A 25,584-nucleotide genomic window follows, 5' to 3' on the forward strand; every position below is an offset into this window, starting at 1 on the left:
CAAAGGGAAGCTGGTCTCCCCTTCGGCCTTCAGAACCTAACAACTGCTGGGAACATAGAGAACCCAACCACACAAGCTTTGGGTGGGTAGGCCATGTAATGGCGGGAAAAGCAGGGTTGTGTCAACTACAGTATCGCCCTGCAGTCTCCATCTCCTCCATCTCTCCCTGGTTATTCCCATCTCCAAAGGTAGACTTTAGGATACAGCAAAAATTGAAGGATAAGTCGAAGCAAAAGCCAGCATGGCGCATAGTACAGAATTATTTTGATCAGCACTTCTCTGACGTTACGTTCATATTTACGGACGGATCTAAAGACCCCAAAACAGGATGTGCAGGAGCAGCAGTTTATATCCCGTGTGAGAGTGAGATCTGCATCAGGCAAAGAGTATTAGATCATGTGTCCGTTTATACCACAGAGCTATTAGCGATTCTATTGGCCCTGCAGTGGCTGGATAAGGGGAATTAACAACACCGTCATTGCATCTGACAGTTTCTCAGCACTTTCCAGCATAGAATCCAGTAGATCAGATATCAGGAATGATATAATCAATAAAATATCCTTCATAATGTATAGGATGGAAAGTAGAGGTCAAACCATGCAATTCATCTGGGTACCAGCCCATGTTGGTGTGGAGGGGAATGAACACGTTGATATTCTGGCCAAACAAACACTCAGAATTATTCATTAATCAGTTTTTAAGAGAAACGAATTTAGTTAAACGGATCTAGTTTTTTTTTTTTTCCTGTACTTTAGTTCATCTCTTAGTGTTCTGCATAATCTCCTGCTCCACCCTCCAGTCCAGATGGTGGCGGTAATGCACCGAACCGCCAATAAACACTAAAAGAAGAAGAAGAAGAAGAAGAAGACGCGCAACAGCGCGTAAGCAGAAAGTTACCGGAGCTTCACTTTAACATCTCAAAGTGTTCAGATCCTGTGAGTATGTCCGTGATACACAATGTGTGCTTTAGTGTGTGTTTGTTTATGTGTGTGTTTGTGTGTTAACGGGCCGTGAAACGTTTCAAGGTTCATTTAAACCGTTTATACGACAAACCCAGAAATACAGAAACACGGAAACCAGGTTTCTGCGGTTTGTTCGTTTTAAAACGGAATTGGAAAAACACGTTCTATCTTTCCTTTAATCTTTTCTTAAACGCATTTCTTCGTAAGTGGCTGTGACGTCACTGTATAACCGTCAGTAGAGAACATCTGCTCTAAATGGCCCTTTCTCAATAACTAAGACGGCGAGAACGGACCTGCGTTCCCGCGAGAACAGACTCGGGAGACGGACTCGCGCTTTCGGGAGATCGGTCGTTTCCGCAATCGGAACAGCAGCTGACTTGATGACGTCACCACGTCAGTTGGTCTCGCTAATACGTTTTATGTTAAGTATTTTACTATTATCAAGCTTTTGTTTTATTTTTATTTAAAATGAGAAACTATATATATATATATTATATTGATCATTAAATATATATATATATATATATAATAAGTCATAAAATAATTAGGCAAAGTATGTCAATGGATCAGATCAGAGTTGTTGTACAGTCCAACATCTTTTTAAAGCAGATGAAGAGGAGCAGCTGTAGTTTGTGGTGCTGCTGAACTTTACTGGATTACAATGACAGGTGTCAATCTAATATTTATTCATATTAGATGGAAGAAACAAAAACGTTACTTAGTTGAACGTTTAAATTAGGGCTGTTGTATTAGATCACACTGCATTAGCTTTATTTTGTATGGTTTCATAAAAGAGGACGTTGGGCACAGTAACAACAATTAAACAGTACATATTTTACTGGATAGTAACACATTCCACACACACCTACCGTTTGTCTCCTTGTTACTCAAACATCAAGAGGCTGATCATCAGTGTGGTGTCATCGTACAGTTAAATGCACAAACATCACTATTCATTAAAATGGTGATGTACCTGAACCTCTTCTGTGTCTCTACATTAATAGTGATTAACCTCATAGTATTGTATGTATATAATGTAGTGATCAATGAGGCTACATACCGTTAGATAGATGACATGATCATTAGTGATTAACAAAGTATTTAATATCTGATGCAGTAATCAATGGAAGCTACAGTTAGATAGGTGACATCATTAGTGATTACATAGTATTTAATATCTATGATGCAGTAATCAATGGAAGCTACAGTTAGATAGGTGACATCATTAGTGATTACATAGTATTTAATATCTATGATGCAGTAATCAATGGAAGCTACAGTTAGATAGGTGACATCATTAGTGATTACATAGTATTTAATATCTATGATGCAGTAATCAATGGAAGCTACAGTTAGATAGGTGACATCATTAGTGATTACATAGTATTTAATATCTATGATGCAGTAATCAATGGAAGCTACAGTTAGATAGGTGACATCATTAGTGATTACATAGTATTTAATATCTATGATGCAGTAATCAATGGAAGCTACAGTTAGGTGACATCATTAGTGATTACATAGTATTTAATATCTATGATGCAGTAATCAATGGAAGCTACAGTTAGATAGGTGACATCATTAGTGATTACATAGTATTTAATATCTATGATGCAGTAATCAATGGAAGCTACAGTTAGATAGGTGACATCATTAGTGATTACATAGTATTTAATATCTATGATGCAGTGGTCATAGAGGAAAAAAGTAGCAGCTTATAGTCCGGAATTTCCGTAAATGTTGTAAATCTGACACTTTGTCGCTACGTCACCGTGACAACGTCAAATTGGTTTATTGTACTTTTTACTCTGATTTGAACGTCTTTTAGGCTCTTTGCTGACGTCGTTTTAAGTAATGATGTAAACATGTTTTTATGACAGCCTGAACACACTTGTGCCTCTTTACCTTTTTTTACGCCTCCCTGCGTTCACTTGTCGTCTCATTTTTAAAGTCACAATGACTTCTGGGTAATTCCTTTGGGCCGATTCAGTCATCCAAAGCTGACTTAAGGAAATGATTCATAAAGGACTCAAACACTGTGACAGGTGTGAGTCTGTGAGTCAGTTTGCTAAATGGTGGATGGAATGAACTTGTTTCTCTTTTCTGGTCTTCTGACCCTTCAAAGCGCTTTAAGGCTTCATGTCATCATTCACACACTGATGAATGACAGCAGCTACCACACAGAGACACCTGTCCATCAGTGACCAACATTCACACAGGACTCACAGCCACAGCAGCAATGTGGGTGAAGTGTCCTGCTCAAGGACACATGGACACAGGTCAACAGGACCTGGGATCCAAGCCACAGTCGCCTGAGGGAGCAGGTTGGGATTGTGTGACAGAGGCCGACAGCATCTGCTGCTGTGACGTGAATGTGAGGTGAATGAGCTCTGTGTGTTTGTCCTGATGAAGATGAATAATGTGTGAGATCTCCCAGCAGGTTGTTATGAAGGTGTGAAGGTGTGGACTCTGCTATGAATCAGGCTGAGGACCCAGAGGACAGAGTCCCTCCCTCTGAAGCCCCTCTGTGGGGGGGACATGACAGACAGACCAAAGCTCAGAGGTGAGAGGACCATCTCCAACTGTCCTCCACTCGTCTCCATGTCCCAACGTCTCTGACTCACTGACTCTGGTTCTACATGTGTGACCAGGACCCATCAGAGACCAGGACCTGGACCCAGCTGTCTGTCCATGAAGAGTAACCGGTCTATGGATCATCCTCTATTCTTCAAAGATGTCCGTCCCTCTGCTGATGCAAGGTGAGGGTCTCAGGCTGATGGTGAGGTGTTTCTACCAGACTCTCTGGTGGAGGTTCTGGGTTTCTTGCTCCAGGGCCCTTCAGCAGAGTCCAGTGAGGGAGGGAGAGCTCCATGGAGGACTTGGTGAGACCTGATGGGACTAAACCAAACTGACTGGTGAAGAACACAGTGAGCTGTTGATCCTCAGTGGGACCAGCAGGACCAGTAGACCTAGACCACTACAGTCCTGTGGTCCACATCCAGACCTCACGTCATGGACCTTTACCTTGTTTTGGTCTCTGTGAGGACGGACACCATGTGAGATGATGCTTCATGATTCGATGATGATGTGATGATGTAATCTCAGTGTTTCTATCAGTTCACATCAGCAGAGAAGAAAGTCTCCTGAACCCAGATGTGTGTCCATGAAGAGTGATCAGTGTATTGATCATCTGATTAACTTCAAAGATGATCATTCTATGGGTCATCCTCTAGTCTTCAAAGATGGAGGCCGTTCTTATGACCCACAGTAAGAACTAAAAACAGATGAAACTGATGGCTGTCACTCAACTAATAAACTGTCCGTCATCAGTCTTCAGCATCTGGTTTCCATGGTGATCAATCATCACAGAAGCTAATATCTTTACCTAATGTTGTCTTGGTGTTGATGGTCCAAACACCATGTGAGCTGATGGTTCATGTTCCTCCACAGAGAGGACCAGGAGAGCTCAGAGGTTCCCACAGAGTCTGCCCAGCAGCATCAAACCCACCTGGACTCCATCTTCATGGTGTGTACATGAACAACTACTTAAACATCTCTCAGTTCACCATCATCTCCATGCTGCACTTTGTAGACCAGTGGATTGTCCATCTGTCCAACATGGACCTGATGGTGGCTTCCATGGTTCTAGTTGGTGTCATTCATAGAATGTTCTGTTCCAGCTGCTGGAGGAGAACATCCTCACCTTTGTGAAGAACGAGCTGAAGAAGATCCAGAAGGTTGTATGTTCAGATTACCCAGAATGCTTAGAGAAGGAGGATGAAGACGTGCTGGATGAAGAGCAGAGGAGGAGCAGAGAGGCATTTGAGAAGATCTCAGTGCACTTCCTGAGGAGAATGAAGCAGGAGGATCTGGCTGAGCGTCTGCAGAGCAGTAAGAGGGTTTCTCTAAAGACTTGCTGATGTTGTGGATTCATTTTTTCTTAGTATTCTCTAACTTACTGACTTGATCTATCTGACTGGTGATGAGGACCCACACACACTCACAGACCAAGAACCTTCAGTAACACACATAGAACCCACTGGAGACCTGAATTCTTCAAGTCAGAGATTTATTGGAGCTACAAATAAACTGAGCTCTTTCCAGAAAGACACCAACGAGGTGATGATACAACACATAGTTCATACATCTTTTGACCATTGATTGAGTGAAGCTCTCCTCCTCAATCTAACTACGTAACTCTCCTCCTGTTGTCGTCCTACTATTCTTCCTCTTGTCCTTCACTAGACCTTCTATCTGCTTGTTGATGCTGGACTAACTGGCTCAGTCTGGTCAGCTGACCCTCCTGTTCTCCTCCTAGTGTCTACATACACTATATATTAATCTAGTTGTATCCCTACTTATCCAATTTCTCTAAAACTGATTATAACATGAATATATGTTGGATAATAAGACACATTTTCCCTCAACACGATGAATGAGACCTTCACTAATGTCTCAAGAGATGGACAGAATATATTCATGGAGTCATTCTCTGAGGAAAGGACATGTTGAAATCTATTCTGTGACTCATTGATCTTCTCTGTTGTCTTCATTCAGGACTTCCTGCTGCAGTTTGTCAGCGTGAACTCAAATCCAACCTGAAGAAGAAGTTCCAGTCTGTGTTTGAGGGCATCGCTAAAGCAGGAAACCCAACCCTTCTGAATGAGATCTACACAGAGCTCTACATCACAGAGGGAGGGACTGCAGAGGTCAATGAAGAACATGAGGTCAGACAGATTGAAGCAGCATCCAGGAGACCAGCCAGACCAGAAACAACCATTAGACAAGGAGACCTCCTCAAAGCCTCAGCTGGAGGAGAAGAACCAATCAGAACAGTGATGACTAAGGGAGTGGCTGGCATTGGGAAAACAGTCTTAACACAGAAGTTCACTCTGGACTGGGCTGAAGACAAAGACCACCAGGACATACAGTTCACATTTCCATTCACCTTCAGAGAGCTGAATGTGCTGAGAGAGAAGAAGTTCAGCTTGGTGGGACTTGTTCATCACTTCTTCAGTGAAACCAGAGCAGCAGGAATCTGCAGGTTTGAAGAGTTCCAGGTTGTGTTCATCTTTGACGGTCTGGATGAGTGTCGACTTCCTCTGGACTTCCACAACAATGAGATCCTGACTGATGTCACAGAGACCTCCTCAGTGGATGTGCTCCTCACAAACCTCATCAGGGGGAAGCTGCTTCCCTCTGCTCGCCTCTGGATAACCACACGACCTGCAGCAGCCAATCAGATCCCTCCTGAGTATGTTGGCATGGTGACAGAGGTCAGAGGGTTCACTGACCCCCAGAAGGAGGAGTACTTCAGGAAGAGGTTCAGAGATGAGGAGCAGGCCAGCAGGATCATCTCTCACATCAAGACCTCACAAAGCCTCCACATCATGTGCCACATCCCAGTCTTCTGCTGGATCACTGCTGGAGTTCTGGAGGACGTGTTGAAGACCAGAGAGGAAGGAGAGCTGCCCAAGACCCTGACTGAGATGTACATCCACTTCCTGGTGGTTCAGTCCAAAGTGAAGAAGGTCAAGTACGATGGAGGAGCTGAGACGGATCCACACTGGAGTCCAGAGAGCAGGAAGATGATCGAGGCTCTGGGAAAACTGGCCTTTGATCAGCTGCAGAAAGGTCACCTGATCTTCTATGAATCCGACCTGACAGAGTGTGGCATCGATATCAGAGCAGCCTCAGTGTGCTCAGGAGTGTTCACTCAGATCTTCAGAGAGGAGAGAGGACTGTACCAGGACAAGGTGTTCTGCTTCGTCCATCTGAGTGTTCAGGAGTTTCTGGCTGCTCTTCATGTCCATCTGACCTTCTTCAGCTCTGGTGTCAATCTGCTGTCAGGAGAACCTGGACCAATGCGTCTCTACCAGAGTGCTGTGGACCAGGCCTTACAGAGTCCTAATGGACACCTGGACTTGTTCCTCCGCTTCCTCCTGGGTCTTTCCCTGGAGACCAATCAGAGTCTCCTACGAGGTCTGCTGACACAGACAGGAAGTACCTCACAGACCAATCAGGAGACAGTCCAGTACATCAAGGAGAAGATCAGTGAGAATGTGTCTCCAGAGAAAAGCATCAATCTGTTCCACTGTCTGAATGAACTGAATGATGGTTCTCTAGTGAAGAAGATCCAACGGTTCCTTAGTTCAGGACGTCTCTCCTCATATGAACTGTCTCCTGCTCAGTGGTCAGCTCTGGTCTTCATCTTACTGTCATCACAAGAAGATCTGGAGGTGTTTGACCTGAAGAAATACTCAGCTTCAGAGGAGGCTCTTCTGAGGCTGCTGCCAGTGGTCAAAGCCTCCAACAAAGTTCTGTAAGTAAAGAGTTAGATTCATTCATCATGACTTCATGTCAACATCATGGTTGTTTATTTCTGATTCAGAACATTAAAAAACATGAAATCAGAAGATAAAGATTAATTTCTCACTTCATTCTCTCTTTATCTTTCTTTAAAACGAGTCAGATGGAGGATAGAACATTCACTGAACAAATGTTCTTTGATCATCATGATTTCATTTAGTTCAAACTCATCACTAAAGAGAGTTTAATTTTAACACAAATGTTATTTTTCTTGTTGGTTGTTGTCTCTTCAGACTCAGTGGCTGTAACCTCTCAGAGAGAAGCTGTGAAGTTCTGTCCTCAGTCCTCAGCTCCCAGTCCTCTAGTCTGAGAGAACTGGATCTGAGTAACAACCACCTGCAGGATTCAGGAGTGAAGCTGCTGTGTGATGGACTGAAGAGTCCACACTGTGACCTGGAGACTCTCAGGTCAGATTAAGTTTGTCTTCAATGATTTAAATGTGTCTCTAACGGATCAGCTCCATGCAGAGTAAAAAGCATCTTCCTCAATCTATGAATTAGTTCTTCAAGACGATTTCAGATTTAATTAACTTTATATCGCAAGTTCCCAATCTCACGCTATTCTTAGTTTGATCCCTTCTTTTGTTTGACAAAAAAGGTTCGTTAACAACCTTTTTCCATGACTAAGACAAGACGAAAAAAGATCTTAAAACTAAACTATGACTAAATCTATTCTAACTTTAATTATGAGACGGAAATGTTGTTGGTTGAAGAAGTCAATACTTTTCCCCCCTAAATTTGCATGAACCTAACAGACGTGGACAAAGTACGGCCCCCGTACGGCGGTTATTAACGTGTCATAATGACATCATCCACGGACCCAGACCGCTCGCTCACTGTGGGGCAGCAGTGGTTCTTTTCACCGATACGAACCACGACGACTATTTAACACCTCAGTGAGTGTGAGTGAGCTTCCTTGGTTTAGCTCAGCTGTCTCCGTTTAGCTAACTGTTAGCAGGCTAAAGACGAGGAACTAAGAGACCGATGTGGTGGAGATGAAGACCTGTTTAACAGCTCGGGGCTGGTTGGCCAGCAGAGATGTTCATGTGGACCTGACTGCTCCGTTTTCTGGTGACAGAAGCCAGAGTTTGGAGACACGTGCACTTCAACCAGTTCACATCCACATCATGAGAAGACAGTGTTAAACCGTCTCATCACCGTACCTTTGTTACTAAGCAACAAACAACGCACAAGAACATGTGACAGGTGGAGGCTTTTGAAAGAGCTGCTCAGTGCAGGTGAAGGATGTGGAGGCACAGAGCAGGTGGAGGAAAACCGGAGGACACAAGAGGAACAAAATGGTCATGAAACCTAAAAACAGTTCATGTAGTGGATTTACTTCAGTTAGATTCATTCATCAGGACCTAAATATCTACCTATATCTACTTATTTAGGCTTTGTGATCAGAGTTTTATAGAATGAATGAACGAAAAGGAGAAAATCACAAGTGGGAAAGAGAATGAAGACTTTAATGTGTGTCTCTACTGTGACGATCACTGACAGTTTGATGGTTGTTTATTTCTGATTCAGAACATGAAAAACATGAAATCAGAAGATGAAGATTAATTTCTCTTTTTTACCCACTTTGTCTACAGGATAGAGACGCTTAACTTTGTATTTTCATCTCTATTTAACAACATTAAATCTTCCTTCCTGATACTGATACTACAGTACTTCCTGTTAACAGTAGAGCAAATTAACTGATGTTTTCCTCTTGTTTTAAAGTAGAAAAAGAACAGTTGTAAAAACATTCACTGAACAAATGTTCTTTGATCATCATGATTTCCTTTTAGTTCAAACTCATCACTAAAGAGAATTTCATTTTAACACAAATGTTATTTTCCTTGTTGATTGTTGTCTCTTCAGACTCAGTGGCTGTAACCTCTCAGAGAGAAGCTGTGAAGTTCTGTCCTCAGTCCTCAGCTCCCAGTCCTCTAGTCTGAGAGAACTGGATCTGAGTAACAACGACCTGCAGGATTCAGGAGTGAAGCTGCTGTGTGATGGACTGAAGAGTCCACACTGTGACCTGGAGACTCTCAGGTCAGGATTCAATGTCCACTTGGTCTTTATTTACATCAATGGTACATTTCTTACTTCATATGATTCTTGTATGATTTAAATGAAATATTTATTTTCCAAATATTTCCATAAACATTTCTTGGACTTTGTTTTCACTAAAATGTTAGAAATAGAAATCTTTGAAATATATTTATCAGTTATAAGATGGTTGATGTACAGTTTAATGGGCTTTTTGTGTGTTTTGTTCTGTCTGGAAACCAGTAAGTAATAATGGTCACATGATCCCTCACTAGCCGACAGTATCTCAGTCCTGCAGTGACCTTCCAGCCCTCACAGCTCCCTCAGGTCATGTGACATGTGTGTTGTGTTGTGTGTCTGCAGCCTGTCAGGCTGTCTGATCACAGAGGAAGGCTGTGCTTCTCTGGTCTCAGCTCTGAGATCCAACCCCTCCCACCTGAGAGAGCTGGACCTGAGCTACAACCATCCAGGAGACTCAGGAGTGAAGCTGCTGTCTGATGGACTGGAGGATCCTCACTGGAGACTGGAGACTCTCAGGTATGAAGACACCTGCTGCAGCCACAGACCATCAGTCTGGTAGAGGAGGTAGAGCTGGAGACCTTTTCTCTGTCCCACTGTCAGTCTGGTCATGTGACCCTGAGACACCAAGCTGACCTCAAACTACCAGAGACTCATCAAACTGTTTCCCACATCAGACCATCAACACAGACAGAAGTAGTGAGGAAGAGTAGTCAGGATGACTGTTCCCTAAACAGGGAGGAAGGTGATGAAAGGCTTGTGTCTCTGGAGCCTTGTCTTGTTGTTATCAGAGAGGACAGAGGTGTCTCCTGACACGTTGACGGCATCATGGTGGGTTGATATGAGTCAACGTCGTCACCTGGATGTTTAGAAGCTGATCATCTGCCTCCAGTGTGTGTTGTCCTTTAGTCACACGTTATTACTAAATGACACAGTTAAAGAAACAATATGTTCAATAAAGAAAGAGATTAAGCTCAGCTTGACTTAGTTTGATCTTAATCTGTTGCACGTTTGCTGAGTCGCGCTGAGAAGGAGGAGCTCAGTGGATCCAGGTCACATATCTGGGATCAGTGCAGGTCCACAGCTTTCTTAAGTAGACCACGGTGTCCATCACACATTCACTGATGCTGAAATGGAGAAGACGCCGCGCAGCATATTTCTCACCTGCTGATCAGCAACTGATCAAATATATGAGGAGGTGAAGCATATAAGACGCAAAACAAGGAACACGGCAGCTGTAATTAAACAGAGAAAAAGTCTGGCAGACAATCGACTGAATGTGGAAGGATTTAAAAATATCTCCTTACTAGGAAAGTTGTACACTCTGTTTTAGTTGCTTTTAATTTGACTGTTTTATGTGTTGGTTTTATTGCTGTATCTGTGTTCATGTGGTAAATGTGCTGGTTTTACTGTGAAGTGTCTTTGAGTAGCAACATGTAAAGCACTATATGTGTAGTGGCTAAACCGTTTCCTTTTGGCCTTTCCTATGGCTCCTATTTCCTCGTCCTGTTGTTTTCTACCACATGTGAAAATCCTCTTTGATGTGACACATTCTTCTGAGGCCATGAAGGTCATGAAGATGTGAGCTAAGGACTTCAGTGACAAACACACACTTCTAAAATGTTAATAAAAATACATCAGAACACAACGGAATAACTGTTAAACCCAGATCAGCTGATTTAACCCATGAGCTGCAGGATTCATCTTAGCCTGGCTCTTAGCCTGGTCTGGAGCAGGTTAGCTTCAAAGAATAAATCGCCATGGTTACTTGGCCCGGTTTAATTCAACCAAGTCAAGCTAAATTCCTCCAGAATAACCTGGATATCCGACTTAATCCCTCATCCGGGTTTGGTGCAACAGCCCCCTGGGGGGTCAGAGCCCAAAGAGGTTTGTTTAGGACTGGACCAAAGTTCTAGGGGGACTCAGGCAGTGCTCTGTGGCTGCAGACCCACCTGAGCTGTAACATCTTCACCTGCAGACTACAGGTGATAGAAACTGAACCACCTGTGAAACCACAGTGAAGAAGGTCAAAGGTCAATAATACATCAGAAATGGTGTGTTTTTATTCATAATTAATGTCATCAGAACAACACAAGAGGCAATCTGAGCGACTACAAGTTGATATAAATTCCTCCTGAAGTTGAAGCAGAAGAAACATCAGTCAGTGATCATTGATCACATGATGCATGAAGCAGCTGGTGTTCAGGAGTCAGGCTCCCTGTTAGTGAGGGAAAGTGGTCCAGCTCAAAGAAATGACTTTCGGTCTGTAAAGAATGTGGATTTACTTGAAAATCACTTCCATTGATGCAGCTTGAGCAGTTACACAATGAATAAATTCACTTTGTCACTCTGCACTGATCCAGCTGCTGAGACACACGAGGTCATTGAAGTTCCACATGATGAAGAACTTCTCTTCTTCTTGTGAACAACATGAGCAGCAGGAGAGAACCTCCTTCCACAGGAGCAGATGTTGTTCTTCAGACTGAGAGTCTGCAGCTCGTCACTGTTGTTTCACTGTTTCACACAACTTGTGTGTCCTCCTCACGCCGTGCGTGTTGATGTGTGTTTGGAGGCTTCTAAGGACGCTTCATTCTTCTTCGTTGGTTTGTCCACAGTTCTTCAGCATCAAGGTGCTGAAGTCTGCTGCTCTGGTTGTTTGTATCTGATGTACTTCATGCTCGTAGTACTTTATCCTCGTAGTACTTCATGCTGGTAGTACTTCATGCTCACAGTACTTCTTGCTCTTAGTACTTCATGCTGGTAGTACTTTAGGCCTGTAGTAGGTTTATAACACGTTAACATGCACTAATCACAACAGATGATGAATGAGTGAACATGATGAGCTGTGGTCATGGGCCAATCAGAAGAAGAAGAGGTGGTCCATGTGGACATGAAGGACCAAGCTGTGTGTATGAGAGTGATGTCATGTCCATGTCTCCATGCTGCTCTGACCCCCCTCCTCCTTTCAGGGTGGAGCCTGCTGGAGTCCGATGGATGACACCAGGTCTGAGGAAGTGTAAGTGAGCTTTGAGTTGGATTCATCACACTGTGACATCACTCATTCACCTCTGTGATGTCACTAGATGAACACATGATTAATAACTGCAGCTGTATTGTGTCTTGTTCTCTCATCAGATTCCTGTGAACTCACAATCGACACAAACACAATAAACAGAGAACTCAAACTGTCTGACAACAACAGGAAGGTGACACGTGTGAAGGAGGTTCAGTCACATCCTGATCATCCAGACAGATTTGACTACTATCATCAGCTGCTGTGTAGAACTGGTCTGACTGGTCGCTGTTACTGGGAGGTCAAGTGGAGAAGAGGAGTTTGTGTATCAGTGAGTTACAGAGGAATCAAGAGGAAAGGAGGCAGTGATGACTGTGGGTTTGGATACAATGATCAGTCCTGGAGTCTGTGGTGCTCTGATAAAGGTTACTATGTCTGTCACAATAATACAGAAACACACATCATCTCCTCCTCCTCCTCCTCCTCCTCCTCCTCCTCCTCTCATAGAGTAGCAGTGTATGTGGACTGTCCTGCTGGCTCTCTGTCCTTCTACAGAGTCTCCTCTGACTCACTGATCCACCTCCACACCTTCAGCACCACATTCACTGAACCTCTTTATCCTGGGTTTGGGCTCTGGTTCAGTTCAGGTTCTGGTTCCTCAGTGTCTTTGTGTCCTCTTCAGGACGGAGAGTCTCCTCCTGGTGGAGAACCTTCCTCTCTGCTCACCACATAGTTCAGTGTGTACAGCTGATGGAGGTCCATGTGGGTGTAGGTGCAGGTGGAGCAGGTGAGGGGTACCTGAGCTGGTCTGGACTCTGGGGGTCCACAGCTCTCTGGGACTTGTGCTGTTGCAGATGAACGTGTGAAAGAGCTCAGCGAGGTGTGTTTTAATGTCTCTGTGCTCGATGCCTCTGTGGATGAATCAATAATCATCATTTAGATGTTGGCTCCTAATTACAGTTTAATCTTAATCTTTATGTGTCACAATGTTCAAGAAGACATTTTATACGACTAATGTATCTGTTTGATAAATTGTACTCAAATTTTAACTTCAAATATTTCAATGTGTCACATTAAAGATCATTTCACATTATCTGCTTTGTTCCTTTTTAAAGCTTCAGCAAACCTCTGAAAAAAAGCTTTAATGACAGATATTAGTTACTTGTGTTTTTATTAAAGTTACATAGAAGTACAACGTTTAGTCCCTCCATGTAGTACTTTGTGTTGTATAATTGTTAGTAAAGGTGTTTAATGTGAAACTTTATTGATGAGCAGCGTTCTGCTCGTCGTGTCATAAACTTTTCTTTCTTCAACAAGAATCTGAGAAACGAGTAAATGTCCATAACGCAGAAGAGCCTTTTTATTTCTATTAATCAATAGTTGGTTTGTGGTGAATCAGATGGTGGCCTGTGAGGGTCACTTTGGTCTCCAGCTCTTTAGTGTCCATGAAGTCCAGCAGCAGCTCCACCAGAGACCTGAACCACAAGCAGACTCCTGAGACCACCGGGTCCCACCCGGGACCAGAGGGGGCCGGCGGGACCTCACCTGTGCAGGTGGACCCGGAGCGGCAGGTTGGTGCGGCCTCAGAGCGCTCTGCTCCTTCAGGAGGTGCTGCAGGTGAGCAGAACATCTGCAGCACCTGGAACCTGGAGGTTTCATGTTTTCATTCAGACACAAAGATCTCCTTCATCTCTCGTGTGTCCCATGTGGTCGCCTCCTCCCCCTGAGGCAGCATATCCCAGCATGCAGTGCGGGTCGATGAAGATAGATGTATTAAATATATATAAAGTATTTCTTGGAGCAGACAACAGAAGAGAAATCCTGATGCTGGGAACGAGGCTTAAATACATCAGAGCTCACCTGGTGGCCAGGTGGAGAAATGACCCACTGCATTCCATCTATAACCTTGTTAAGAAAAGTGTGAATGTTCATCAGCAGGCTGTTATCAATGTGTCTACACTGTAATAGAAATACTTTGACTCATTTATTTACCTCTGTGTTTATATGTAAAATCACTTCTTGATGAGTTTTAAGTGGTTTTGTGTGGTGCAGTTCAGATCTTGACCACGAGGTGTCGCCCTTTACCTTCTCATCGCCTCAGTGACTGAAGCAGCTTTATTACCATCATCAAAACTTCATGAAAAGGAACCTTGTTTTCTACTTATATTACTGCAGTAGAGTCACTCAACCTGAGGGGCGCGTCCCTTTGAAGGGCCACATGACTCCTCTGAGGGGTCAGAAGACATAAAGTACCACAAATACTCCAGACTTCAGGTATTTGTACTTTTATGTACAAGTTAGTTTACATTTGAAAGATTTTCCTTTGTTTAAAGCGGTTTTGCTACTTTAGTGATTTTTATTTCATTTGTTTCTATTGTTTGTGCTGAATGAATTAAATAATATACATATCTCAATATTCTAGCTAGTACTACTACTTCAAACAGTACTACCTAGGATCAGTTGAGTATAAAAGGAATAAAGACGTCTCTATGAACACATGAACTTTACTTTAAAAATAAACACATTCACACCAGATGTTGGAAAAAAAGAGACTTTATTTGGAAACATTATGGAGAGAATCCTAGTTTTAGAGTTTTTCATTAGTGAAAATGCTTTTTATTTCCTATAATACACAGCGGATGGCGTTAGAAGTCAGTGGGTTTGTACACCGGAGCGTCTGGATGAGAGCAGATCGGATCAACAACATGATGAAAGAGAACAAGTCCATTGATTGATTGATGAGAAACACGACAGACAAACAGCTTCATCTTAATCATCTAGCACCTGCTGACCCCCCCCCCCCTTCAGTCCAACATCATTAAACCTTCAAAGGCTTTTGTTCGGCTGCGTTCCATTCTGAACATTCGTCTCCTTCACGACTCCAAAGGTTTGGCCGCGTCTCAATCCAGACACGTGTCTCCTTCAAAGTGCCCTTCAAAGGTTCCTCTTGTTCAACCTTTTTACTAAAACTTATTTTAATCATTGTTTAATCCTTTTGATTCTGAAAACCTCTGGTTTTATTCTGATTAACCCTCTAACTGCCTGCTCCACATCCAACTTCTGGATTTGCTGCTTAATAAAATGACTAAAACAAATAAATATGAGAAGAGAAATGACGTCTTTTTAAATGAAACTAGTCCCAACAGTTAATTAAAAATCTTTTGCTGCAGGTCAAAAGAAGAAACAAATGGAGGGGGGTTTGTCTGGTACATTTTAAAGGTCTGTTATGAAAGAGAACAGGAACTACACACAGCTTTACACACATGGTGCCAAAGAACCTCAGACAGGGTGTGGGGCGTCTTTACCAAGTCAAGGGATGGCTATCAACAGGAGAACATCTAATGATCTGGGGCTCCACACAGTGGAGATGTTGGCAGTAAGGATTGCACTGCGACGGGTGGAAGAAACACAGCAGGAACATGTGTCGATCTGCTCCGATTCATCTTCAGCCCTGATGCGTATGAGGTCGTGTCCTTCAAATAGCCAGCAAGGTCTACTGCACCATGTCCTCCAGTCAGCTCCAAGGAGGAATCATCAGGGAGGTCAGCTTCAACTCGCATGTAGGTGTACGTGGCAATGAGAGGGCAGACCAGCTGGCACTGAAGAAAGGACACAGAAATGCACATTACTACCAGCAATCAGGTCAAATATATGGTTTGGGGACAAAAATCCACAAATTGTGGCAGAAAAGGTGAAGAGGAGAAAGAGAGGAATCTTTACCATTTACCTAAAGCATAAACCATCAAAACCTCAAAGAGAGTCAAAGTGAACCCTTTTTTGAGAGAGAACAGTACAAACACTACTCAGTGTGAGTGAGAGCACAGGGTGGAACACTGGTCCTTCTTCCATGGGGAGGGAAAGGTGATTTTTGCTCCTGTTGTAAAACATTGGGGCCGATTGGATTGTTGACGTCACACTGAGGCGTCTTTAGTGTTTTAACTACGTCTCGCTGATGACCTTTTGAACCTGGAAGTCTGAGAATGTCTGTGAAGATCTTGCCAACTTTACCCAACTGTAAACGTTCTACTCAGTCCCCCCCCCCCTCATAACCCACAGGGAGGGGCTGACCTACAGTGGTCCGCTTTCTGCAGAGTCTAAACTATCTTCAGTAATTTACTAACTGGTGGTCTTTCTCTTTTTTTACATTGATCCACATCAAGTGTCCACTCATTCTCACAATAGTGATGTATTAATATTATTCAGAGTAATATAAAGTACTTTCTTATTGTTTGAGAAACATCCTTAAAAGAAGTGGTTAAAGAACAGGAAACACACACAGACGTCCTTCCTGCTTTTAAACCTCCACAATAAAGTCACTGAGGATCCTCTCAGAGATCAACATGAGATGTTTGTGAGATGTTTAGATCTTTGTGTGACCTTCTTCTTTGGTAAAAGGCTTTTAATGGCCTCATATGAACATTTCATACATCACATATTGAAGCAATAAGGTACGAGAGGCTGTACTTTATTGTCCAATAATGTAACAGTAGGGTTCTGGCATTGAGCGCGACACTCACTCATTTCTTTAGTCACGCACTGTGGCTCCTTGGACCTTCTCTATGTTCTTGTTTGCAGGTTGGAGACGGGTGGAGCTGGGGAAACCCGTTAAGGTGACAGGTTGCACCTGTGGGTGGAGCGAGCCAGGTGTTAAAGTTCCTGGGGCCCAGCCTGAGCTCCATCCCCACCAGCAGCATTTGGATTTAGTCTTTGTTAGAGTATGCGTTTTGTTTAAGGACACCTCTCAATTCCATGACACCCCTCATATGCCCACTTTCACACTTCACCAGTTTATCTTCCGTTGTAGATTCATATTTTGTTGGTTCTTGAATAAAACCTGTTATTTCTTTAAGTCACCGTGTGGACTCCCTTGTTTGTCACTTCCCATGAGCCTCTTTGTGACGCGATATAAGATAGATATCATTTCTAATTGTGTATTTTAGATCGTATGCTGATCTGTGACATAAAACCTTCTCAGTTTATGAAATTGGAAGATTTTATTTATTTCAACAACAAACAAAGTATTGAATAATCTGGGGCCTGTTTCAATAAGGAGGTTCAACCAACTCTGAGTTAAAACTTGAACTCTGAGTTGACTTACCCTGAGATGGGAAACTCTGAGTTTTCGGTTACAGAACAGCTGAAATGAGTTAGTTCAATCAACTCTGAGTTGACCTACTCTGAGTTAAGCGCGTGCACCACAACTATAAAAAGCCATTATCAATGGAGCGCAGATATTACGAGTCATCATGGCAACAGCGCCAGACAAAAAGAGGTCTTCATATTTTTCACCAGCAGAACTGGATGTGCTTATGCAAGCATATGGAGAGTACGAACATATATTTTAAAAAAAAGCAACACGGCTGCAGCGGCGAAGGACAGAGAGTTAGCTTGGGAGAAAATAGCTGCTCGAGTCAATGCGTAAGTTTACATTTGAATTACTGTTATACAGTGTTGTGTGTAATTCATTTCTATGTAATCTAAAAACTGTAATTTAATTCCGTAATTTAAAGTAAAATCTGATGTAATTGCATTAAATGCTGCATAAACTATAAAGCAATTCTGTATAAAACAATAGTGGATTTAACATCAAATTTTAAAAGATATATTTTTTCAAGAATAATTCATGCAATTGTATAATGTTTATTTGAAAGCATTAAAAGTGCAGTTTCTTGTCTCTCCTTGTATTGTTCAAGTGGTTGAAGTTGATATGGGATTTAGAAAGTAATTAGTAATAAGTAGACCAATACTTTCTAGAGATAGTCATTATTACATTAATCTAATTACACTGTTGAAGAAGCCAGTTGTAGTTAGTAATATAAGTGACTTGCCCAACTGTTATAATATCAGAAGTGAAACTGGAAGAAGAGTGTGTTATTCAACCTAATTTTAATTTTCATGTAGGTGCAATCTTGCACATTATTACTGTGGATGGACCTCCTGTTGACATAGTCCGCTTCATTTTCGGAAGGTGCAATGATGGGAATATGTGTGCCATCAATGCATCCAACCACATTCGGAAATCCTAAAAGGAATTCTATTATTAGTTTACTTCCAGGGGTCGCAGCAATATGCTCTTAACTGAACGTCATTTATCAGGTTAGCCTCATTTAAACCGATTTATACATCACTGACCTGCAATCCTGTGAAACTCCTCTTTGATGGCTTTCACGGGTTTGTGCCCAGGAAACAGCACAAAAATTTGGAGAAAGCGCTTAAGAGCGAGGCACACTTTCCATACAACTCTGCAAACAGTAGCCTTACTGATATGTTCTGCATCCCCAATGTTATACAGAAAACTACCATTTGCAAAGAAACGTAATGCAACGCAAAGCATCTGCTCGGATGTTAGAGCACGGCCGCGATGGCTGATGTTTCTGATGTAAGGATGGATGAGATTATGGATGTATCTTATTGACTGTAAAGAAAAACGGTACCGCTCAAATAAAAATGAATATGGATATGACAAAAAATCCACTCTGGGTCTCAAAATCCTCTCCCGACGTAAATGCAACTCCCTACGGATTAATGCAGCCTCTTCATCCACAGGATCGTCCATAAAAGGACATGCCATTTCATTCACTTGATTTGATGCGCTCTGCGTGACTGAAATGTGCGCAATGAATGAATACCGAAAGAATGAATGAGGTGATTAAATACCACTTCCTCTTTAAAAAAGGGGAGGAGACGAAATAAACTCTGGGTTTCCCGAAGAAAACCTGCTCCCGACCAGGTTAGGTTCACAGAGTAAGTTGCCATGGTAACTGACTCTGAGTATAAGTTACCTCTCTTTCTGAAACAGGCTTGACTTACTCTGCTTTCTCAGGTTTAACATACCTCCCATTCTGAAACAGAAAACTCAGAGTTTCCCTCATTTCAGGGTTAACATACTCAGAGTTTTCACTTAACCTCCTTTCTGAAACAGGCCCCTGGTCTTTTCTCGTGTCACATGATTGTAAACTGAATATTTGTTTTGGCCACAGGAAGAATCAGTTTGACCACTAGAGGGCAGCAGCAGTGCAGAGCTGTTCAATCCTTCCCAGCAGGCCTCTTGTTGGAGAAGATCTCAACCTTCAGTAAGGCCTGGAGGTAGGATGAGCAGACCACATGGTGATGGAATGATTGACATTGTGCTTTGCAGGTCTTCCATTATTACGGGTTGAACCCTGATGACAGAAAAACACTAAATGAACATTAGTTGGACATTTCAAACACAAGGAGCCAGAGCCTGGAGGCAAGAGCTCTTAAAAGTCAGTAGGTGGGATCTTCTACAAGTATTAACGTGAGGTACACTTGACATTTCATGTGTGTAATTACCACAAAAAATACCAGGATGCTCCACTGCAAATACTGACAAAAGCATGATTTTCTGTCTAAATTCAAGGTGCAACAGCATGACAAAGTAGTATTATGCATTGACAGTGTTTCCCTGAGAAAAGGCCTCGTTGTGGTGTATGTGTGAAATGGATTGGTTCAAAGTGTCAAAGGAAGTGTTACGGGCGGTCGGACACCACCCTTAACATGACGCAGAGACGCACACAACCAGCTCGCATCAAATTCATCTAGGGGTATTTTATTTAAATATATAACATATCTTTAGTAATTTACTGATATCCCAAAACAAATCAACAGGTTCGGACGGTTCTCCACCGCCGGGTTGGCGGCTGAACGGCAATCTTAAGCACGGTCAAACTGCGACTGTCGAGGATCTCCCGTACAAATGGTCCAGGAAGCCTTTTGTAGCCCTGTCACAAGCTCCGCTCAGGTGTGGCTCATCTGCAAATTAACACACACACACACATGTGCGCACACAAAAGCATGTAGCAACAAGCACCAGAGCTGGGGGACGTAACACTCCCACCCCAAAATGGTGACGTGTCGCCATACATTGAATTTGAACTGTTGTTCTGTGTTCAGCTCACTGTTTGAACCAACCCAGACAATCAAATTACCTCCGACCGAGGGGTACCTGCATGAAGCTGATTTGGAATTACACCAATAAGGAAATCGATAAGGAAGCATGCCAAAAAAAATAAAAATAAATACATACATACATTTTTCTTCTTTTTTTTTTTTCAAGCAAAATCAGATCTACACCTTAATGTTACGCATCCACTCTAGACAACGCATCCGCAATAATGTTGTCTATTCCCCGGACATGCACAATCTGGAGGTTAAACGGTTGAAGCAATAGACTCCAGCGCATTAACCTACGGTTTGAATTGTACATGCGACTGAGGAATTTGAGTGGGTCATGGTCAGTATAGACCTTAGTTGGATGTACTGTAGAGCCTAAGTACACTTCGAAGTGTTGAAGGGCTAGGACTAAGGCCAAGGTCTCTGCTTCAATAGTGGAGTACTGTCGCTGGGCAGGATTAAATTTCTTAGAGAAGAAACTCACAGGATGATTTATGTTGTCTGCACCCGATTGTAAAAGTACGGCACCGGCGCCTACGTTGCTGGCGTCTACCGCAAGCTGAAACGGTTTGCTGAAGTCTGGTGCAGCCAGTACGGGAGCCGTCAACAAGAGAGCTTTAATGTTTTCAAACGCTTTATTACAGCCTTCCGTTCAGTCAAACTCAGTTTTGGGGCTCAATAAGTTAGTGAGGGGGCAAACCACAGTGGAAAAGTTCTTACAAAAACTACGATAGTAGCCTACCATTCCTAAGAATCGGCGTAGTGCACGGCGATCGCAGGGCACAGGAAAGTCTTGACTGGCCGCCACTTTAGCCATTACTGGCAAAACATGTCCTCTGCCAACTATTCGCCCCAAGTAAGTGATGGTGGCTTTTCCAAACTCACATTTTGCTAGATTAATTGTGAGAGTTGCATTTGACAAGCTATGGAAAAGCTCTCGAAGTTGTTTAATGTGTTCGGACCAGTGTGTACTATACAGGACTATGTCGTCTAAATACGCCTCGCAATTTGACATTCCTGCTAGAACAATGTTCACTAAACGCTGGAACGAGGCAGGAGCGTTTCGCATTCCATTTTAAATTTGTTGCGACACGCTCAAAGTGTGGAAAATATTTTTCCACATCTTTTTCCACAAAGGGTGGCACAAGTCTGATGTGGCGAGTGACATCAAATGAATCAGGGGCAGACGGAGTAACACCTTCCCTCTGGGCCTCGTGTTCTAACTTTCTCAAAGCCAGTTGATGTCCGAGTTCATTTTCACGGGCCTGAGCTTGCATACGCTCCCGCTCAAACTCAATTTCCTTCTCTTTGAGATTCAACTCTCTCAACCGAATCTGCAGCTGTAACGCCTCTGTAGACACGGTAGATTGTGTAGTTATAGGCAGAATGCCCTGATTAACCAAAGCAGCTTGTAAGGCGGCTTTGATGGTGTCTTTGGCGCGCTTTTCAGTAGAAGTGAGCTCAACTTTATAAGTTACTGCCAAATTCAGCAACTGCTCTTTTGAAAATTTCCAAAGTAACTCATTAGAGGGATCTTTAATAAATTCTTCCTCTGTTGCCATTTTAACGCAAAACAACGGTTAAAACAATTAAACCGCGAGAATAAAGTGCATAAAGTGCGCACCAAAATCAGGAAAACAAGTTAATAAAAATGAGGGGAAAAAAAAAAAAAAAACACTCACCAAGCAGTTTAACTGCAACAAAACTACAAGGTGGCGAATATCTAAAGTGGTCAAACAAAAGCCCAAATATAGGCTACAAACGACCACGCCTTGTAACCAATACGCTCGTATTACCAGAATACCAGCGCTCACTAATTAGGCAATATGCCTATCACAAGCTATACAGCGACACTTAACGGTATTGTCCAACTACCCTAACTAACTATACAGAAAACCAAAACAAAATTCTAAATGCCTACGCATCTTCAGTGGCTTACTCAGCTCGAGGCATTCGAGGGCCCCCTCCTGAGATATCCACCAAAATAAAATAAACATCGACTAAGATAGATAAACAGACAGCCATAATTGCCCACCAGAATACTTACCCACAAGTTGTAGCTTTCTAACCTTACAGTCCGATTTAATCAAAATATAGATCCCGGACGAGCCCCCACTATGTTACGGGCGGTCGGACACCACCCTTAACATGACGCACACAACCAGACGCACACAACCAGCTCGCATCAAATTCATCTAGGGGTATTTTATTTAAATATATAACATATCTTTAGTAATTTACACAAATGGTCCAGGAAGCCTTTTGTAGCCCTGTCACAAGCTCCGCTCAGCTGTGCGCACACAAAAGCATGTAGCAACAAGCACCAGAGCTGGGGGACGTAACAGGAAGCCTGAGGATACGTCACAAACGACACACCACGCACACGCCTGCATTCATTTGTCCTTCAGCTTGTTTTTCTTTTCCACTTTGGTCAGAAAATGTTCCATCTGAACATATTGATGTTCCATTGATCAAATAGTCGTTCCTCAGCGGTGTGGCTCTGTGCGACTGCTCGGAATCTCTGCTTTTCATCTTTTATGCACCAGATTCCTCTTTCAAAAAGCCAGAGGACACAAGGGAGCGTGATCAATGGAACGTCCCGGGCGACGCCCTCTTTTGGCCACTTTTAAATCTAAATCACAAGGGAAACATAGAAGAAAAAAATCCAATAATTATACTGCAGATCTGAATGAAACATGGACTTATTCTGGTTCTGTTGCTGAGACCCATTAAGTGAACAGAAACCATTACAAGCACAGTTTGAGTCACGTCTGGTGACCCCTTAGTTTAGTTTGTACAAATACCTCAAACTACTTCAAACTGAAAGCAAACGGGAGGCTGACAAGTTCAAATGAGGTCGAGTGGAAACAGAGTCTGTGTTGATTGACTTTGAAACAAAGGAGGTACCAAAAGAGGTATACTATGGATTTATGAGATACAGCATAAGGGAGTATGTGCCTAAACCATTGAGATGCTATAACTGTCAAGAATCTGGGCACATGGCTAATGTCTGTAAAGGAAAGAGAAGGTGTGCTAGATGCACTGGGGATCATGAATATGGAACGTGTGGAGAAGTAAGACCAAAGTGTTGTAACTGTGGAGGGGATCATAGTGTGGCATTTTGGGGATGTGAAGTGATGAAGAAAGAAGTTAAAGTACAACAGATAAAAACACAGGGAAACATCTCATATAATGAAGCTGTTAAAAGAGTGGAAAAGGAAAAGAAGAAGCAGAGCCAAGAAGTTGAAAAAAGGCCAGTACGAGAAGAAGGAGAAATGGGAAGAGAAGAAGAAAATAGTGACATTCATAGCAGGGGTGATGAATGCTACGGCTGAAGTTAAGTCTAAAACGGAAAGAATTCAGATTATTGTTAAAGCAGCAATACACCATTTAGATATGGCAGGATTAAAGTGGCAGGAAAAAATGAAATGTCAGTGACGAATAAAGAAAAAGCTGAAATGTTGTAAATACATTTGCCGAGGTGCACAGCTCTAATAACATGTCTGAGGAAGAGAAGAGAGAAAAAACTACATGTGAAAATGTAGAGGCACCTGCAGAGATGGGAAAAGTAGAGGATGAGCTAAATGTATTATTTAATATGGGAGAACTAAATAGGGCAGAAAAGATGACATTTGTTGTAGCATGTTGAAACGGTTCAGTGAAAAGGGGAAAGAAAAGTTGTTGATGCTGTATAACAAAGTGTGGGAGAAAGGTAAATTACCAAAGAGCTGCAAGGAGGCAACTATTGTTCCCATAAGGAAACCTGGGAAGGACGCTAGTAAACCAGCAAGCTATAGGCCTATTGCCCTGACTTCTCATAGTTGTACATTAATGGAAAGAATGATAAATGAGAGGCTAATGTATATTATGGAAAAAAGGGGTATGATGGCTGAATGTCAAAGTGGGTTTAGAAAATACTATGAAAATACTATGGATGCAATACTGTGTTTAGAAGATAACATAAGAAAAGCACAAGTACACAAAGAGACAACAGTAGCAGTATTTCTCCATGTAGAAAAAGCACATGACATGTTATGGAGAGAGGGATTAATGATTAAATGATATAATATGGGAATTAGAGGAAATCTTCTGAACTGGATGAAGGATTTTCTGGAAGGAAGAACAATGCAGGTTAAAGTAGGGGAAGACTTGTCAAGGGAGCAGGGTGTAGAGAACGGAACACCTCAGGGAGGGTTGTAAGTCCCACACTGTTTACAATAGTGATTAATGACATATGTGTAGACATACCAATGGATATATATATATAATAGATATGGGAAGATCGCTATTCGTGGATGACATATGGAAAAAAGGAAGAAATATTGAACATATAGTTAAAAAGATGCAAGAAGGGGTCCAACAGGTTGAAAAGTGGGGAACAAAGTGGGGTGTTAAGCTTTCTGTAGAGAAAACTAAAGTCATGTTTTTTACAAGGAAGAAAATCAAAGAAAATATAAATGTTAAACTATATGGAAGTAATTTAGAGAGAGGTAAAACATTCCGTTTTTTAGGAGTACAATTTGTAATACAGGCAAAAGCATTGAGATTATGTTTAGGAGCAGTTAAGACATCGCCAGTGTGAGCTCTACAGGTGGAAGGGAGAAATGCCATTGAGCATGAGACGAAAACAATTGATGGTAAATGATTGGGTTAATCTAAAAGGACATGGAGATAGTCATCCAACTAAAAGAATATTACAAGATAATTGGGAAAAGGAGAGAGCACAAAAGTTCAGTTTTGGGTGGATAGGGGATCAAGCAGCTAGAGGAGGATATGAAAAGGAATTCTGCTCCACTGTAATATGGCCTGATACACCGCTATGGAAGTTAGAAACAATGACTGTTGATTTTAAATTAAATCGGGCAAAAAAAGAAAGGAAGAATATTGACTTGGTAGCGGAATGTTATAGACATTTAGAGGTTAAATATAAAGAATATGTTCAGATCTATACAGATGGATCAAAGGATCCAGGAACAGGAAAGAGCGGATCTGCAGTTTACATTTTGAATCAAAGAGATGAGATAAGTAGACGAACCACAAATGACCTGAGTGTGTATGCAGTTGAGTTATACGCTATATTGATGCACTAGAATGGATTGAAAAACAAAATAAAAAAAGCTTTAATTGGCAGTGATTCAATGTCAGCTTTATACAGTCTCATGACTGGTGTGTCTAAGAGTCATCAGGATTTATTATATGCTATATTGACAATCTATACTAGAATAAAAGGAAAAAGTTACGAGATTCAAATGGCTTGGATTCCTGCTCATGT

At 42.2% G+C, this 25,584-nt stretch overlaps 1 protein-coding gene and 1 long non-coding RNA gene across 2 annotated transcripts; one reads left to right on the forward strand and one right to left on the reverse strand.

The window, feature by feature from the left end:
* The first annotated feature begins 771 nt into the window (after nt 1-771).
* Nucleotides 772-13,491, forward strand: LOC134104128 (NLR family CARD domain-containing protein 3-like). Its single transcript, XM_062557452.1, has 11 exons — nt 772-935; nt 3,400-3,525; nt 3,614-3,721; nt 4,080-4,229; nt 4,413-4,488; nt 4,643-4,853; nt 5,520-7,284; nt 9,197-9,370; nt 9,731-9,904; nt 12,355-12,401; nt 12,521-13,491. The coding sequence occupies exons 2-11, from the start codon at nt 3,437-3,439 to the stop codon at nt 13,129-13,131; spliced, it is 3,405 nt and encodes a 1,134-aa protein (XP_062413436.1). The 5' UTR covers nt 772-935; nt 3,400-3,436; the 3' UTR covers nt 13,132-13,491.
* A 1,444-nt stretch (nt 13,492-14,935) lies between these two features.
* LOC134104136 (uncharacterized) lies at nt 14,936-17,037 on the reverse strand. Its single transcript, XR_009941607.1, has 2 exons — nt 16,916-17,037; nt 14,936-15,997 (listed from the first exon to the last, which is right to left on the reverse strand). It is a non-coding gene; the product is annotated as an uncharacterized LOC134104136 (long non-coding RNA).
* Nucleotides 17,038-25,584: the final 8,547 nt, after the last annotated feature.

Source organism: Pungitius pungitius, chromosome 14 (genome assembly GCF_949316345.1).
Source record: "Pungitius pungitius chromosome 14, fPunPun2.1, whole genome shotgun sequence".
NCBI lineage: Eukaryota > Metazoa > Chordata > Actinopteri > Perciformes > Gasterosteidae > Pungitius > Pungitius pungitius.